The sequence below is a fragment of the Halictus rubicundus genome, chromosome 2 (genome assembly GCF_050948215.1).
Source record: "Halictus rubicundus isolate RS-2024b chromosome 2, iyHalRubi1_principal, whole genome shotgun sequence".
Classification (NCBI taxonomy): domain Eukaryota; kingdom Metazoa; phylum Arthropoda; class Insecta; order Hymenoptera; family Halictidae; genus Halictus; species Halictus rubicundus.
The window spans coordinates 12,682,273-12,699,680 of record NC_135150.1 but is presented as its reverse complement, the minus strand read 5'-3'; the positions used below and the strand labels follow the sequence as shown (position 1 = coordinate 12,699,680).

The window sequence follows — 17,408 nt, the reverse complement described above, 5'->3', positions numbered from 1 at the left end:
CTTTTCTAGAAAAATAAGCAATTTTTTACACTTTTTATATCGATTGTTCGTAGATATACAAAAGAAGATTACGAAGAAAGCGTTACGAATTAATTTTTACGCCTAATCAATTCAAGGTTCAAAGGGTTCTCGTGTCATATCTAGCAACATAAACAAATTTAGTTGCCACTTACCTGTAAGAGAGTCCACAGAAAAACTGAAAAAATTGTATAGGAATGGGGATCTAATATTAAAAATTGAGACAACCGCTCGAGGTATACAAGAATATTTTATTCGTCGAAAGTAACAAATATACAATCTTCCAAATAAACTTGTGTCGATTCAAATCATCGGATTTCTCGCGGTTCGTTCTACGCGATCGAACGTCCGCGCTCGATTTGCTTCCACCTACACATCTCTCTCTCTCTCTCTCTCTCTCTCTCTCTCTCTCTCTCTCTTTCTCTCTCTTCCATTTCATCTCGCCATTTTTCGTCGCGTTCGCTAAAAAAAATCGTATCGTGTATCGGCGCGGAGTGTATTGTCGACGTGCACGGAAAGAAACACGGCATTTTTCAACAAACTCTGAATAGAAACATCAACGGAAAACGCGTTTCGTCCTTCGAAAACCGAGAGGTGTGGAATTTTGGCACGATCATCCTCCAGGAAACCGGTGTCTCTCTCTCTCTCTCTCTCTCTCAATGTGTGTACGTGTGTGTATATCCGTTCGTTCGTGTGTCCTGCTCGTGCGTGTTCCGTTTTCCATATACACATACACATATATGTATATATATATATATATAACAAATCGATAAAACGCGTTCCATTTACCATCAGCATTTCTCGCCCGTTTATTTTATATCGCGCTGGAACGATGCCGATATCTTTTCACTTTCGCTCGTTCTTACTCGATGTGTCCTCTACCTAACTACCTATCTATATATATATATATATATATATATATATATATATATATTTATATATACCTTTTTTATTTATATATAAACATCCGTTCGAATGGACACGGGAGATCCATTCGTTCATTTCTCGCGAGTGTCTTAGTACGTATGTACACATATATCCATCTAAATGCACAGTCTCTAGATTTTCTTCTTACTTCGTTCACGATTATTATTAACATTACGATTCTCAAAACGGCTTGAGTCTTTCCATCTTTCTTTCTTTCATTCTTTCTTCTTACAAACGGGGTACTATGTACAAAGGAGCCGCGCGTCGAACGCGCACAACTAAGGCTGCGTGTTTCGATGAGTTCACCACGTAGAATGATTCCACCCGTGGTTCGCGGGTGTTCCCCGCTGGATCGTTCTCACCCACTGATTCACTGAACGTCTATCACTCACCACTGGAATTGTCCCGAGGTTCACCGGTTACCGTTCAAAGCCACGGACCGAGTTGCGCCTCCAGAATCGTCGCCGCGTCCGTTCGGCCCATCACTCGCAGATGGTTCAGCAAGTCCGTCACCGCTGTCGGCTCGTGATGCTTAGCTTCCCACAGGTCCAGGATGTGCTCAGTAGGACTGGACTTCGTCGCGAAGTAGTTGATGTACCTGCAAAGCAACCGGGATACCCCTTTGTGTCACCTGGTCGGAATATAGAACAGCATTTCGTACACCTATCGGGCGAGCTAAGAAACTGTCCATGTTCAGGGGAATTGTCAACCCTGAAGAGTACAGAACAAGACTTGAAATATCTCTTTTGAAAATATTTCGGAATGTATGGTAATTATTGTGACAGAAGAAATTTCTTTCTCAAGGTCATAGCTGTTTTTCGTAAAGGGGATAATGTCTCTATATCGGTATAATATTGTAGGTAATTTAAAATTAAATTCAGCCTTATATAATATATTGACCTTCAAATGACCTTCAAGAGTTACTCTGTATATTTGACAATAGCTGCCACCAAATTGGTATTACATTGAACCGAAGGCCTCAGTGGAAGAACCTGATGAGCCTAGATTCAACCATATATAATATATTAACCTTCAAATGACCTTCAGAGGAGTTGCTCTGTATATTTGATAATAGCTGCCACCAAAAAAGTTATTACATTCAACCGAATGCCTCAGTGGAAGATCCGGATAAGCCTAGATTCAACCATATATAATACATTGACCTTCAAATGACCTCCCGGAGTTACTCTGTATATTTGACAATAGCTGCTACGAAAAAAGGTATTACATTGATCTGAAGACCTCAGTGGAAGAACTGGAGAAGCCTAGGTTCAACCACATATAATATATTGACCTTCAAATGTCCTTCAGAGAAATTATTCTATATATTTGATAATAGCTGCCACCAAAAAAGGAATTACATTGAACTGAAGACCTCAGTGGAAGAACCGGATAAGCCTAGATTCAATCATATATAATATATTGACCTTCAAATGACCTTCAGATGAGTTATTCTGTATATTTGACAATAGCTGCCACCAAAATAGGTATTACATTGGACTGAAGACCTCAGTGGAAGAGCCGGATAAGCCTAGGTTTTTAAAATTGTTGAATTCCTACATCACGTAATCAGCAATACGTGAAACTACAATAAAAATTTTCCTGAAAAATTGGCTTGCCAGTTTCCAGCATCGACGTCTTCGCCGGATTCTCCGCTGGAGAATCCAAGTGAACTTGAAAAATGGAAGACCACAACAGAAAATCGTTTGCACCCCGCAAGCAAGATTGTTAAACGACGGTAGCTACTTTGCGTCACCGTGATACGCATAATTCACTCGTCGAACCGCACGCCGGTCTAGCAATGAGGCTATCGGGAATAGCCACCTGTCAGTGATCCGTAAAGCGGTCGGCTACTGTAACGGGCATCGCGTGCAATATAAGAAGGATAAATGACTACCCTGGCTGGCCGGCACAAAGAAAACTGTCAGGAGTTGCTTTACAGGGAACACCCGGGCTCGGTTATAGCGAAAGGATTAAGCTACCGGTCGGGGTACGAGCGATCGTACGTTGGGATCCTTTAAAAGACCCTGTCGGGCGGTCAACATTCAAAGAAACTGGCGAAGCGTCCCCCGAGGACGTGCCGTCAGTCACCGGTAGCGGGCGTGCACGTTCGCGAAGCTCATAAGATTGCTAACCTGTCAACCTGGAGCCTCTGCGCCAGCATTCTCCAGTCGTTGCCGAGGGCGTTCGGCGGGTCCAGGCACTGGCAGAGCTGCTTCCTCAGGGACCTGGTAAACCGAAACGGTCTGAGGGTGGTGGAGTCTGTGGTCGCGTTATTAGCATGCCCGCTGCTGACCACGGTCACCTCTCGCAACGGCCTGGTCACGCTTCCGGAGGAAATCAATTGCTTCGCGCCGTCGTAGACGATCCTGAACACCTGCCTTGTATCGGAACTACCTTGGGAGACTTGGAGCTTGTAGCTCCTGGTAGTGGTAGGTCCGAAGGCGGCGTCCAACCCAAAGGTGACGTGTTTCGTGTTCTCCTGGCAGTTCCACACGTCCCTGAACGAGACCTCCTGTCTTTCCGTGGGCGACTTGCTCTGCCACTCGTTGCCAACCTCTTCGAGGCTGACGCACAAGGTCTCGCCGTTGTCCTGGAACAACAGCGTCCTCGGCTTGTCGAGCAGGTAGCCTCTGATCTGCAATTCCCTGTCCACGATCGCCTTCATCGCTGCCTTTGTGTCCTCCACCGCGTACACCCTGACGCAACATTGACCAGCCTGGCTAGCGAACAATACTAATCGCAGCCTCTTCGTGGCGATAGTGTTCTCGCAGCTCTGTCCAGCCAAGACGTATCCTCGGAGCTGCTCCGTGACGATGAACGCCTCCGCGTGGTCCAGTTGAGTGAACAGCGGCGTGTTGATCGTCTCGTTGCCTAATGTTAACACCCTGGTCCACGTGATCGACTGGTGATCCTTGGAGGACGCAACAGCCATACCGTCCTCCACGCTTAGGCCATCGCAAGCCCAGACGCTTAGCTCCCACGTGGCGGGGTGCAGCATCGCGCAGTGCTCGAATTGCAGGATCACAGGCTTGTTGAACGTCGCCGAGGACGGGCCGCATGTCACCACCGCTGATAATTGCGTGATACCATCTGCGGGCAAACAATCAGGCCTGCTGCGAATTCGATTGGCGTAATCGCGGACTGAAAACCTAATTCGCGACTGGGTCGGCTTGTGGCCAGGCTGCGGATTTTTAACCAAAACTGGAAACCAAATACACTGATTTCTCTATATATGGCGCCAAGGCCTGGACGATAAACGTCGCGGAATTGTCCCCACTGACGCGGGGTAAACATAACACGACATGTTGTTGACATATATCGAGAATTCACTGTACTTCTTCAACGACTTTAAAAATGTCTAAAGTTTCAAATTTGTACTATTCATTTTTCTGGTAAACGCATAAAATCCGCAGTCTACTTGTGGCCTAATTGAAGGTCGCGGCGACGCGTTCCAGCGCGAAAATTATATTGCCATAAGTGTATGGTCCCGTACAAATTGAGTACGCGTTGGGAATTTCGAATTGATCATAATTAGGTCAGATGGTAACTAGGCTAGACGATAACTGGGCTAGATGGTAACTAAACTAGGTTATAACTGGACTTCATGAACCCTTAAAAAATGAGCACACGTATTCTCGAACATTTTAGCTACCTAGAGGAGGCAGCTTATTACTCGAAAGACGATCTTCCAAGTACGTCTCATATCGTCAATACGTCCGCCCCACTCGATGCCACAAGTATTCTCCCGGCGGACAGCAATTAATCGATACCGAGTCCAATTATCCTCCGAAATCTGGATCAAGTATCCCGCGGGCCAAAACAGCGAGAATATGTGAAGCGGTGTCGTGAAATGTGGAGCGCACCTTGGGGGCCTCTCGACGTCACCGTTCGCGGGCCAGGACGGAAAAGGTAGTTAGCAGGTCCAGGGAGGGAATGGGGATCCGTCAATATTCATTACCCGAAGGTCCTGGCGTGGGTCGGCGGGACGGCCGTTGATTGAATCGGATCGATATCCGGTCGGCGGAGCGGCAACGGGGTAACCGTCATACGCACCGGGCGCAATTAATAATGCACGCATCGCTTACCGGGTAATCGAGGCCTAAAGCGATCCTCGTTGAGCACCGCCAGGTAGAGTTCCTCCCTGAGTGGCTTGGGCACGGCTCCCTCGGGCACGGACATCGATATGCCAGCATCCGGAAGCACGAGTAGGGCGCCTCGCGTGTTCACCGCTGCCCCCGCAACGTTTCCGGTCTCGAGCTTCGGCAAACGGACGCTCTCCGAGGCGACGTTGTAGGTCGAGTCCGAGCTGGGGTACGAGCTAGTGACGCTGTTCTCGCAGTCGGAATGGATCTGTTTGTCGCTGCACGACTCCTGGGTCGAGGTGCTCGGCGTGGGCGACATCGGAGACGGTTGCGGCGCGATCGAGAGGTGGGGCACGTCGTAGTGGTGCTCGGAGAGGGATCTCGACATCGACAGCTTCGGGTCGAAAGGATACTCGTAGCAGGCCGGAACGCTCGTCGCCGTTACGTCCGGCTGCAAGCTCAGCTTCTTGTCCTGGTCCGGGAAGAACTCCGGCTGGAATTCTGAAACGCACACCGCCGAGCCACGGCCCGTGGGTATCTCTGCGCGCTGCGGACAGACGCCGCTGTGACACTACTACGACTACGGGAACGCCTCGATATACAGTGACTCCCATAAATATTCGGACACTAGGTATAACTAACTTTATGATTTAATAATTCGTTTGTTGATAAAGCAATCGCCCTGGAAATTGTTTCTAGCAATAAAACATTTATTAAGGATGATAAACATATATAATTTATTTGAAAAATATATATACGTTTCATAATAAAAATTATTAAACGAAATAATGGACCATTTGTGGCTCACAAAAATATTCGGACACGTATTATATTTCTCTGGCAATCGCCTTCCGGGGACGCGATATTCCAAGAACGGGAAAACGTTTGTTTACAGACAGAATCTCGTGGACCATTAGATGTCCATGCCACCTCACTACTGTCAGTAGTAAACGTGAATTCGTTCAAAATGGGTCGCAAAGGAAAGAATACGAGTTTCGATGTGCGACAGCTTGTAATTTTTCATCGAGAAAAAGGAAACGCCTATCGCGAAATTAGTGCAATGCTTCGTATAAGTAAGAGTACTGCTGCAGATATCTGTCGACGATTTTATATTGAGAATCGCATTGATTCTATTCCGCAAACTGGAAGACCAAGTCTCTTATGTACGAGGGAGAAAAGCAAAATTATTCGGAAAGTGAAAAAAAATCCGCGCTTAAGTGCTCCAAAACTAGTTAGTGAGCTGTTAGGAGAAAGCTCCAAAAATGTTTCAGCCGAAACAGTTCGGAGAGTGCTGAGGCAAGCTGGTTACAATGGAAGAGTAGCTAGAAAGAAACCATTTATCAACGAAAAGAATATTGATAAACGAAAAACCCTTGCAAGAGAGCTAAGTTCTAAGGATGAGACATGGTGGAAGGATGTCATATTTGCTGATGAAAGCAAATTCAATCTGTACAATTCCGACGGAAGAACTATGGTGCGGCGGAAAGCGAATAAAGAGTTTAATTTTGAAAATACAAGAGGTACAGTGAAACACGGCGGAGGCAGCGTAATGGTCTGGGGTTGCATTTCGTCATATGGAGTCGGTAACCTAGTTTTTATTGACGGTATCATGGACAAAAATCATTATTTAAATATACTCAAAAATAATTTAATTCAAAGTGCTGAAAAAATGGGGCTTAATAATACTTTTAAGTTTTACCAAGACAACGACCCCAAGCACAAGTCACGTATTGTGCAAGAATTTTTATTATACCGCTGCCCCAAAATTCTTCATTCGCCGCCCCAATCACCGGACCTTAATCCTATCGAGAATTTATGGGATGAATTGCATAGAAAAATTCGAAAAACCCCAATTACATCGATAGCTGAATTAAAACAAAGACTTGCAACTGAGTGGTCGAATATAACTGTTGAATATTTAAAAAAAATTACAAACAGTATGCCAAACAGATTAAGACATGTTCTTAAACAAAATGGTTATGCCACGAAGTATTAAACTAATTTTGTAATGCTAAATTACATTATCTAAATTGAAAAATTAATATTGTCCGAATATTTTTGTGAGCCAAAAATGGTACATTATTTCTTTTACTAATTTTTATTATGGAATTTATGTACATTTTTCAAATAAATTATTTATGTTTATCAACATTAATAGATCTTTTATTGCTAGAAACAATTCCCGGGACGATTGCTTTATTAACAAAGGAACTATCAAGTCGTAAAGGTAGTCATAGCTAGGTCCGAATATTTTTTTGGGAGTCACTGTATGTGAAACTGCCGCGCACGGTTCTCGGGACTTACTCATCCCCACTACTGCGGGATGCAGACCCATAGACTTATACAGGGTGAATTCGATAAAGCAGGACACCTAAATATCTCCGTTACTTTTCGTTGTACGAAAAAACTTCGTAGGACAAAGTTACACTGTTTGAAGGGCCACAGATAACGGTGTAAGGGAAACAAAATTTCAAGGTCACTTTTATGAGATTTCAAGGTTATCGATGTTTTTTTTTAATGGAATGATATATTTTCGTTGACGTAATGTTGTAGCTGACAAAATAACGAATTCATGCATGTAACACAATATGACCTTCAAATGACCTTCAACCCAGAAAAATGGTATAAATAAAATTCAACGTGTAAGATTCATTTGATGTATTCCTGTTACGCCAAATGTTCAAAAATATTCCCTTGAGCTGCTATACATTCATTCAGCCGTGAAGTTACATGAACGTACTGCTGTGTAATTCATTTCTGAGGAAATCGACGCACAAGCCTCGACGATTCTTTCTTTCATGTCGTCTACAGTCGTTGGTGGTTCACTATAAACATCGTCTTTCAGTTTTCCCCATAGATAAAAATCAAGGGGTGTAAGGTCTGGTGAGCGAGCTGGCCATAATGCGGGTCCGTTACGTCCAATCCAACGATTTGGAAACTTGTTATTTAAGAATTGTGTTACGACACGGGAAGAATGGGCCGGACATCCGTCATGTTGATACCACATATTTTCACGAATGTTCAAGGGTGTATTTTCCAGGAGAATTGGTAACGATTCTCGTAAAAATGCAATGTATTTTTCTGCATTTAATGTTCTGGTAATAAAGTGAGGCCCAATTATTTGGTTATCTAAAATTCCGCACCAAACATTGACGGACCATGGTCTTTGTTTGTCGACTGTCCGTAACCACCGCGGATTTTCAAATGACCCATAATGCAGGTTTTTTACATTTATTTGCCCGTGATTTGTAAACGAAGCTTCACCGGTAAATAATACTTGATTAAAAAATGCTCTATCGTTTATCAATTGTCTCAATCCCCACTGGCAAAAGTTTACACGATTTACAAGGTCTCTACCATGAAGTTCTTCATGAATTGATAGGTGAAAGGGGTGAAATTTGTGTTCTGGAGTATTTGCACTACACATTTTTGACTAATGCCACTTCCTCGTGCGATTTGCCTCGTACTAGCATGAGGGTTTGTATTCACTGCTGCCAGAACATTAATTGTGTTTACTTCATTCCTTACAGAACTCACCTTTGTACGGTTTTTATTTTCGACACTAACAGTTTCACGGAATTTATTTATCAAATTGGAGTAAACGGAAACTGATGGACAATTACGATTAGGAAATCGGTCCTTGTACAACTGCACGGCTTCTCTTAAACACTGTCGACTTTCTCCATAAATGAAAATCATATCAATCTTATCTTCCTTCGAGTAACGCATTGTGAAACGTTCATCGATAAACTGATCGAGAAATCTTAGAAACTGTGGAAATCTGATAGCAAGAAGGTCTTCTGAGTAATTAGTAGTGGATAAACACGATTCTGTACGAACGTGTAGGTGAAGGTATATCATAATTGTCCTCCTGTCAACACCGAATCTGTTATTACGTTATGTATTGCGATACATTTGAATGTATAGCAGCTCAAGGGATGTATTTTTGAACATTTGGCGTAACAGAAATACATCAAATGAATCTTACACGTTGAATTTTATTTATACCATTTTTCTGGGTTGAAGGTCATTTGAAGGTCATATTGTGTTACATGCATGAATTCGTTATTTTGTCAGCTACAACATTACGTTAACGAAAATATATCATTCCGTTTAAAAAAACATCGATAACCTTGAAATCTCATAAAAATGACCATGAATTTTTTTTTCCCTTATACCGTTATATGTGGCCCTTCAAACAGTGTAACTTTGTCCTACGAAGTTTTTTTGTACAACGAAAAGTAACGGAGGTATTTAGGTGTCCTGCTTTATCGAATTCACCCTGTATATTGTAGATAGACTGAGCCGTCTTACGGGCGAGTTCAAGCCTACAATGGCGCACAGTGGTCCGGATCAAAGAATTTAGGGACATTCGACCAAAAAGTCGACTTTTCGAGCCCCCATCAACTATCTGTGCGCGGGTGAGATGACCGGCGACTGCCATTGTAGGCTTCAGCGCTTCGTACAGGCCGCGCAGACTATCTGTATAAGTCTATGTGTAGACCTCGGGGGCCTGGATACTCGACCGTCGAGAAGCATGACATAATAGGGCAATGTAAGGGATTAGATATGTCGTTGATGTGATGCTGATGACAAAACCTTTTTATTTTTCATTATTTTTTTACGGAACCTTTAGAAACACATTTGTCACGCTCTTCTGAGTAAAATGATACCAAACACGACACCATTCGTAGCACATTTGCTTGTTGAATTCATAAATTTAGTAGAACCTCGACTATCCGAACTGACTACTATCCTAAAGTGCAAGTCCCTGTGCGATGCAATTTATTATACAAATCAGTAAATATTTACACTCTATCACCGTAACTGGGTAACTACTCTGGTACCCAAACACTCGTGTTCCACTGATCCAGTAGGGATCAGTTCGGATAATCGAGGCTCCACTATGTCACGGATTTAAACAAGCAAACGTGCTCCAAATTGTATCCTGTTTGGACTCGTTTTAAACAGAAAAATGTCACGAATATGTTAGCAATGGTTTCATTTGAAAATTGATTAGAAATAAAGAAGTTTTGTTACTGGATTAATATGGCGTCGATGTTTTATTTGCTCGTTATATCGTTTTCTATGTTCGATGCTAGCATTAAGAGATCAGGGAATGGAGTCTGTTCGTAATGCAAGCGACATTTATTTAGGTCCCGAAGTTTTCACATATATCGAGGCATTACTGTACCATGCGACTCTGTGCTCGCCGCTTTCATCGGTTCTCTTTGCTTGCCGTCGAATCTGTTATTCCCTTTAGCAAGGGCTGGCCCATGGACATTGGTACTGGGTGCGGTTCGATCGGAATATTAACCCTTTGACTTGGGATTTCTTTTACAACTACCATAGTTTACTTCATTGTCGATACATGGTGCAGAAAATTGATATTTATTTAACTTAACATACACGGCAATACGAAGTTACAGAAAAGTGTCCTTTGACTTGAGATTTCTTTTACAACTACCGTAGTTTATCGATAATGCTCTACATGGTGCAGAAAGTTTATATTTATTTAACTTAACATACACGGCAATATAAAGTTTCCGAAAAGTGTGAAGACGTCAGTATGGTTTCTAACTACACCCTATTGTTAATTATTCGAAAGAACGGTGGCCTTTACTATCAACTTATTGTTCATTGAATCGTTTGATGATTCTGTTCTTCAGATATTACGTTTGTCTTTTTGTTGATAATAAAATATGAATACTTCTTTCCCAACCTTCTGGTTTCCTTTTGGGATAAAATATAAACTCGAACAAGAAGCTTGTAAATTTTCAATAAAAACGTTCTCAAAACTCAGACCCTTTTCGTGACTCCGCCAGCGAATCGGCTAAATGGAAACGTTGTGGATAGACTCGATAACGAAGAGCCGCTTGAAAATTCGAGCCCCCGTCCATTAATAACTCTGTTTCGAAGAGGATCATCGGACAGACTCGCTGGCCCCACAGCGGGCAACTAGACCAACGAGCCTCGCGATCTAATATGATTTACTCCATTAGCGGTCGCGAAGTTTCCACAAAACCGTTGTGCAACAGAGCCCGAGTCTGACTCGAGCTCGTTCCAAATACGTCACCGTTAACCGAGCGTCCATTACGAACGACGTATGTTCCACTCTATTCTTACGATCGTTCCGTGACCCGTTGGATGAAAGCAGCGAGCACGTAATGTCAGTCAAACTTCGAAATAGCATCATTCGTGCTTTGCGAGCAAAGGGGCGAAAATGGTAACAAATTCGCACGGGCATTGCAAACTGTGCTCAAGAACTCTCTGTTGCTAGAGAAAGGTCACTCGGCACAGACACAGGGGTTGCTCAAATAATTCAAATTGTTGCATAATCGTTCTGATCGAAACAGATTCGAGGAATCTAGCCATACTTAACCCTTTGCACTCGGCGCTATTTTCATTCTAAAACTAAATTTTTCTTCCGTCTTGGAATATTTTCATACGAAACTGATCCGATTACCACATATAATATTTAAATGTTTAGTAATCTATTAAATAGAAATTCTGTAATGTAACAAATATTCTGTAATATTTTTTGTAATTTCTTTGAAATAATGCCACAATAATTTCTAGTGGTGCTTCAGAGTCACCACTCGAGTGCAAAGGGTTAAATGCAAAAGAGCCACAGCCCAGTTACAACAAATTGGACAATAAACGACTCTAGAACAACAGAAAAAATATTCACAAGCATTCCAAGAGACATGACAATCGATGTTGCAACAGTTCCCAGTCGTGATTCTTTGAAATCGTCACTTGGACCAATAGGAACCCAGGAAACAGTCAGACATTCTTCCGAGTGACTTCTCTCCGCGGGACTTCACGGAAGAAAACAGGTGTAACGAGCGCAGTAATTACACCGTGCGGCGTCACCTTTCGCTCCTTTGTTTGCAAGAGGTGGAAGGGGAGCGGGTATCGTTTTTTTTTCCGTGTCGGAGATGCTTACCGTTACGGGCCATGGAGTAAAGGGAATGGTCCCGACCTTTGCGCCTGAGGAACTTCGCCAGGAAAACGACCAGGCCGCCGATTACCACGCAGGCGACAGTCAGGCCGACGTAGAGAGCCACGTCCATCTGCCGGTTCGCTGTCAACATCAAACGTTTCCGTTTTAGTACGTTTTTTCTTTTTTCTTTTTTTTTTTTTTTTTTGGCGAGACAACGGGAACTCTTTCCGTTTCACAAGTCCGTACTTGCGAAAAGGGTCGACGAAAGGACAAAAGGAGAGAACAGGAATGAAAGAACGAACGAGGGGAGAGAGACAGAGAGACCGAGAGAGAGAGAGAGAGAGAGGAGAGATCGCCGGCAGACGCTAATTCGAAACTTTGTCACCGCGTCTCTCGGCAGGATTATCGCTTCGCGCGGGATTAGAGTAACCAGCAGGCGTTAATTCCTCGTTTTAAGGAGACGCTCTGCGAGATACGATCTGCCGACTCTCTTTCTCTCTCTCTCTCTCTCTCTCTCTCTCTCTGTGCCGGCGTTCAAGACGGTTTGTCGGCGGTTTAAAACTCTTTCTGCCATCTATCTTTATCCATCTTTCCGCGTTTAAGAAGCGGCGTGCAAATGGCGACGGTAATTTTCGCGTGTCCGCGAGAAGCGTGCCCTCTCCCCTCGCTCGCGCGACCGGACGACGACGACGACGACGACGACGACGACCAACAACCGACCTCCCCCCGCTCATGAATAATTTACGCTCGGCAACTTTTATTTACTTTTTACGGGTCCGAGACGCGCACCCGGCTGCGGCGCGCGCTACCCGTACCATTTTCGCCGGTTGGAGAAAGAGGGACGCGTTTTTAAACGGTTCCCCCACCTCCTCGCCCTTCCCCTCCCCTCGCCCCTCGTCCTGTTACGTCGTCGTCGTCCTAGCAGGAAAGTTTTAAGGTTCCTCTCCATTTACGCCGAGGGACCCCGCCGGAGACTCGTTTCACCCGGGGGGCCGGTTTATCGTTTTACTGCCCCCCGCGTTATTCCGCGCGACGATAAAGATTCGGATCGTTATTATCGCGGCCATTAACGCGTCCCCAGGCAAGGAACGGTAAAGCACCGGCCACGGGAATGTCGGCCTCTTCATCGGGGGATTACCGATTCGCTGCGTACAAGCGGATTTTTTCAGAGGCCGACTGATGGAGAGAGGATAGTTGTGGGTAATGTGTTGTTTATTCGCTGGATGAGATGTGGCCGAGCTACTGATTTATTTTATTGGGATTTGCGAGAACCTCGAGCTGCGACGCGAATTTCTTTTCCGAGGGTGTACTGGCTTAAACGGTTGAGCCTCGCCTGTATGTTTTACGAAGGTACAGGGAAACGTGTTGCACGGAACTGTAAACGGTTTACAAGAAGGTTGCAGAGGAAAGAATGTATGTATATTTTAGTGTATGACCTTCGGTTACGAGTCAACAGTAATTTTACTATTTAGAAAATATGGGTTGAATGTACTAGGATGTGTAAGGCAATGATTGACAATCATTATGTACCTATAATCTTCTCGATTACAGAGGGAAAATGACAGAATGAACGTACAGTGAATCCTCGATTTCCGTCAACAACACGGGCCTTGTCAGCGTCGGGTATCATTCAGGTGACATACCCGAGTTATGTTTACACTCCTCGGCGTCCAAGGCCTCTCGTGCTTGGCAGTGGGGATAATTCCGCGACGTTTATCACCCAGACCTTGGCGACATACATAGAGAAATCACTGTACTCGGTTATATTGTGACTAAAAATTAAATGGGACTCGGAAATATTGATACATCAGTATGTAACTTCCAAGTTATTCCATGTTGTGGATGCATTAACACTTTAAGTGCCGAACAACGATATAAATAATTACATAAAAGGGTTAGAAGATTGGTACATGAATTTGATAGACTGTGCATATAAGTTAGGCTAAACCCCCAAGTTCAAAGAGTAGGAGGGATCGCGTTTTAAGGAAAATGATCGATGAAGCGAGTTAAAGTCACGGTGGGTCGAAATCGTGGTTTCAAGAAGGTGGAATTAATTTGAAGTTCCCGATCGAAATCAGGGTTTACTGGACAGATGTTAATCAGAGGCGTATAAAGAGCAAAGATTTACGTGCACGTGGGGTTTCGCAATAATAATATAAATGTTCGAGAAGTAATTGCGGGATAATCGCGGCGGTGTTTCCGCCGGTTCGGTCGGGACTTATTTCGACCAATAAAATTCATTCGGTGCCGGGGGATAATGTATAGTGCCATTAAAAAGGCCTACGACTTCGTGTGCAACAACCTAATAATTTCGTGTCGGTCGCGAGAGACGGACAGTGAACACGATGGCAACAAAGGCTACGTGGGAAGCGATTAAAAGGCAACGAGAGGGACCAAGAATGGAGAAGGAGAGGGAAAGAGAGAGAGAGAGAGAGAGAGAGAGAGAGAGAGAGAGAAAGGATTGCGTCACGCTGGAATAGCCTCTCCTACTCCCTCCTCTGTTTCGCAGTCCGTATGAAATCGGGATTGAATTACCTGTATGCAAAGTTTCGCCGAGATTCGAACGCGTTTTATGAATTATGTAACAGTGAGCTGCTCGCAGTCTTCGCGGGATTAAGGGAACGGTCTCGCAGCCCGTAAATACAGAACGATATACGGCCCGTCATAAATCGAGAAAGTTCGCGGATATCAATTTACGAAATTATTCTTGAAAGTTTTCTCATCGCGAAGCGCGCCCGTCCGACTCTGTTCCATTCGTCGACGAGAGAAGGAGAAGACCGCGGCGTGTCCCGCGAACACGATGCTTTTCAACACACGTCCCAGGGCAACCCGGTTGCTAAATTGATTCTAACTCGAGCCAACTACGTGTCGGTTAATTTTTAACTAATTTGGCCCCGGTCCTGGCAAGCTGCGGCCGCACGACAACGTGCAAGCGCCCCGAGAATGCTTTCAACCCCCCCGGATAATGTGTCACTCATTTTCCCTGCACAGTTTAATCCGACGAACTGTGTTCTACTTACAGTTTTTATGCTCCGAGCAGATGCACGAAGTTGGGAACGAAACGCCCAGGAAATTAAGGATTTGGAGAGCTACTTGGGAAACGGGGAATTTCTGTTCGGAGGACAGGAGAGGGTTGACATGAATATTCAGATGGGTTTTAAAGCTACGTTAGTGTATGAATAAAATTTCCATAGCAAGAGACGATCGGGTTCTTTGGTAATTAAATTTATGAAATTGAGGGCCGGCTGGGTCTGTTCGTTCAGCGCGAACATTTCGTTCAACGTGGCTGCCGTGTGTTACACGCGATCTTCGGGTTCGATGATTTAGAACCTGAGAGACAGGCAGAGAATGTAAGGAGCGTAGTCAATCTAAAAGAATGTTCTTAGGGTGAAAATTCACCCTTGTTTTAGATATTGTACAATTCTTAATTTTTCTACAACTGCGTTGGAGTGTGACGAATTTGTTCGAAAATGGCACGAAAATGAATGAGAACAAGAGGACGTTTCGACCAACCATTCTTGAAGAGCGTGTAAAAATCGGAGATACATATTTCGAGTAAAAATTCACCCCATTCTCTGTTTTAGATAAAGCACAATTCTTAATTTTTCTACAACTGCGTTGGAGTGTGACGAATTTGTTCGAAAATGGCACGAAAATGAATGAGAACAAGAGGACGTTTCGACCAACCATGTTTGAAGAGCGTGTAAAAGTCGAAGATACACATCTTCAGGAAAAATTTGCCCCATTCCCTATTTTAGGTACAGCACAATTATTAATATTTCTATAACTGCGTTGGAGTTTGACGAATTTGTTCGAAAATGGCACGAAAATGGATGAGAACAAGAGGACGTTTCGACCAACCATTCTTGAAGAGCGTGTAAAAATCGGAGATACATATTTCGAGTAAAAATTCACCCCATTCTCTGTTTTAGATAAAGCACAATTCTTAATTTTTCTATAACTGCGTTGGAGTTTGACGAATTTGTTCGAAAATGGCACGAAAATGGATGAAAACAAGGGGATGTTTCGACCAACCATGTTTGAAGAGCGTGTAAAAGTCGGAGATACACATCTTGAGTAAAAATTCACCCCATTCTCTATTTTAGGTACAGCACAATTATTAATATTTCTATAACTGCGTTGGAGTTTGACGAATTTGTTCGGAAATGGTACGAAAATGGATTAAAACAAGGGGATGTTTCGGCCAACCATGTTTGAAGAGCGTGTAAAAGTCGGAGATACACATCTTGAGGAAAAATTCGCCCCATTCTCTGTTTCAGATAAACTGCGAATATAATTTATATTTATAATTGCTAAATTCTATAACTGCGTCGAACTTTCCTGAACGAGTGTAAAATATCGAATCGAGTACAATTTCTCAGATTATTATGTAAAACGAAAGTGCGTATTAATTGTGTGTTCCAATCAGTGACTCCAATCGCTCGGTACAAGAATCGACAAGTCTGAAAATTTCAGAAGACCCTAATCCCGCCAGAAGGCTAAGAAGACGAACGTAAAATACGTAAAACGTAAGTGCGTGTTAATTGTGTGGTCCAATCAGTAACTCCAATCGTTCGGTATAAGACTCTGAACTCTGAAAATTTCCGGAGACCCTAATTCCGGCAGAAGGCCAAGAAGACGAACGTCCGGGCCATACGTCTCCGGCTTCATCGTCGCGTTTAGGATGCGCGTGCCGGCACGGGATTTTCGAGAAATACCGCGACAAACCGATGGCTGACGTTCCTAAGCTTCTTCCAATTTTAGAATGTCAAAGCCATTCCCGGTTGTAACCCCGGTACGTGACTCCGAAGGAGTCGTTCCTCCTCCGCAGGATCATGGCAGAGTGGCGGCGGCGGCTGCTGCTTGGCGCACGCTCGCCCGTCCCGAGGACACGTGCTTCGAACATCAATATACGGCGGCGTCGAAAACGCATACGAATTCGTGAACAGGGGGAGAGAACCTCCCCTAAAAATGCAATAGTTCCGCGTCGTTACCCTCGCGGGGGAGGATCGCGACGAGGGTGAGAGAGACAGAGAGGGAGAGTTGCTCGCGAGTCTCACCCTCCGCGAGGCTGCAAAGTGGCGCACAGGGGGTGCCGAGATTTATTTTCTTAGCGGCAATTGATAACGCTTCATAACCCCGACCCAATGTATCCGAACGCCATAACTCATGCCGGCTCCCCTGAAAAGTCTGCGGACGGCGCGGCGGCCGATAGCCGCTCCTTTTCTTTATCGAGCAGCCACAGGTCGCCTAAACCTCCGATCACGCGACACAGGTACAACACACCGGTGCAAAATCGCGAGACAACTGTGAATTCTCGTTACGAGTCAGTTGCGCCGTTCTGGTGACTCTTAGACGAAATCTGAGGTTGTCGCCGAGCCTCGCATTTGATATACACGGAGCACGCTGGAAACCTAAGAGTCATGTCTGTC

At 44.2% G+C, this 17,408-nt stretch overlaps 1 protein-coding gene across 3 annotated transcripts in view; it reads right to left on the bottom strand.

The window, feature by feature from the left end:
• Positions 1–399: 399 nt before the first annotated feature.
• The window catches only part of LOC143365294 (netrin receptor UNC5C), an 87,660-nt gene continuing 70,651 nt past the window's right edge, over positions 400–17,408 (bottom strand). For all 3 annotated transcript variants that reach the window (XM_076805349.1, XM_076805350.1, XM_076805351.1), the window contains 4 exons: positions 11,980–12,117; positions 5,034–5,531; positions 3,081–4,038; positions 400–1,543 (listed from right to left, as the gene is read on the bottom strand). In XM_076805349.1, coding sequence (XP_076661464.1) covers positions 1,372–1,543; positions 3,081–4,038; positions 5,034–5,531; positions 11,980–12,117 — 1,766 coding nt within the window. In that variant the 3' untranslated portion in view covers positions 400–1,371. The remainder of the gene's footprint in view (positions 1,544–3,080; positions 4,039–5,033; positions 5,532–11,979; positions 12,118–17,408) is intronic.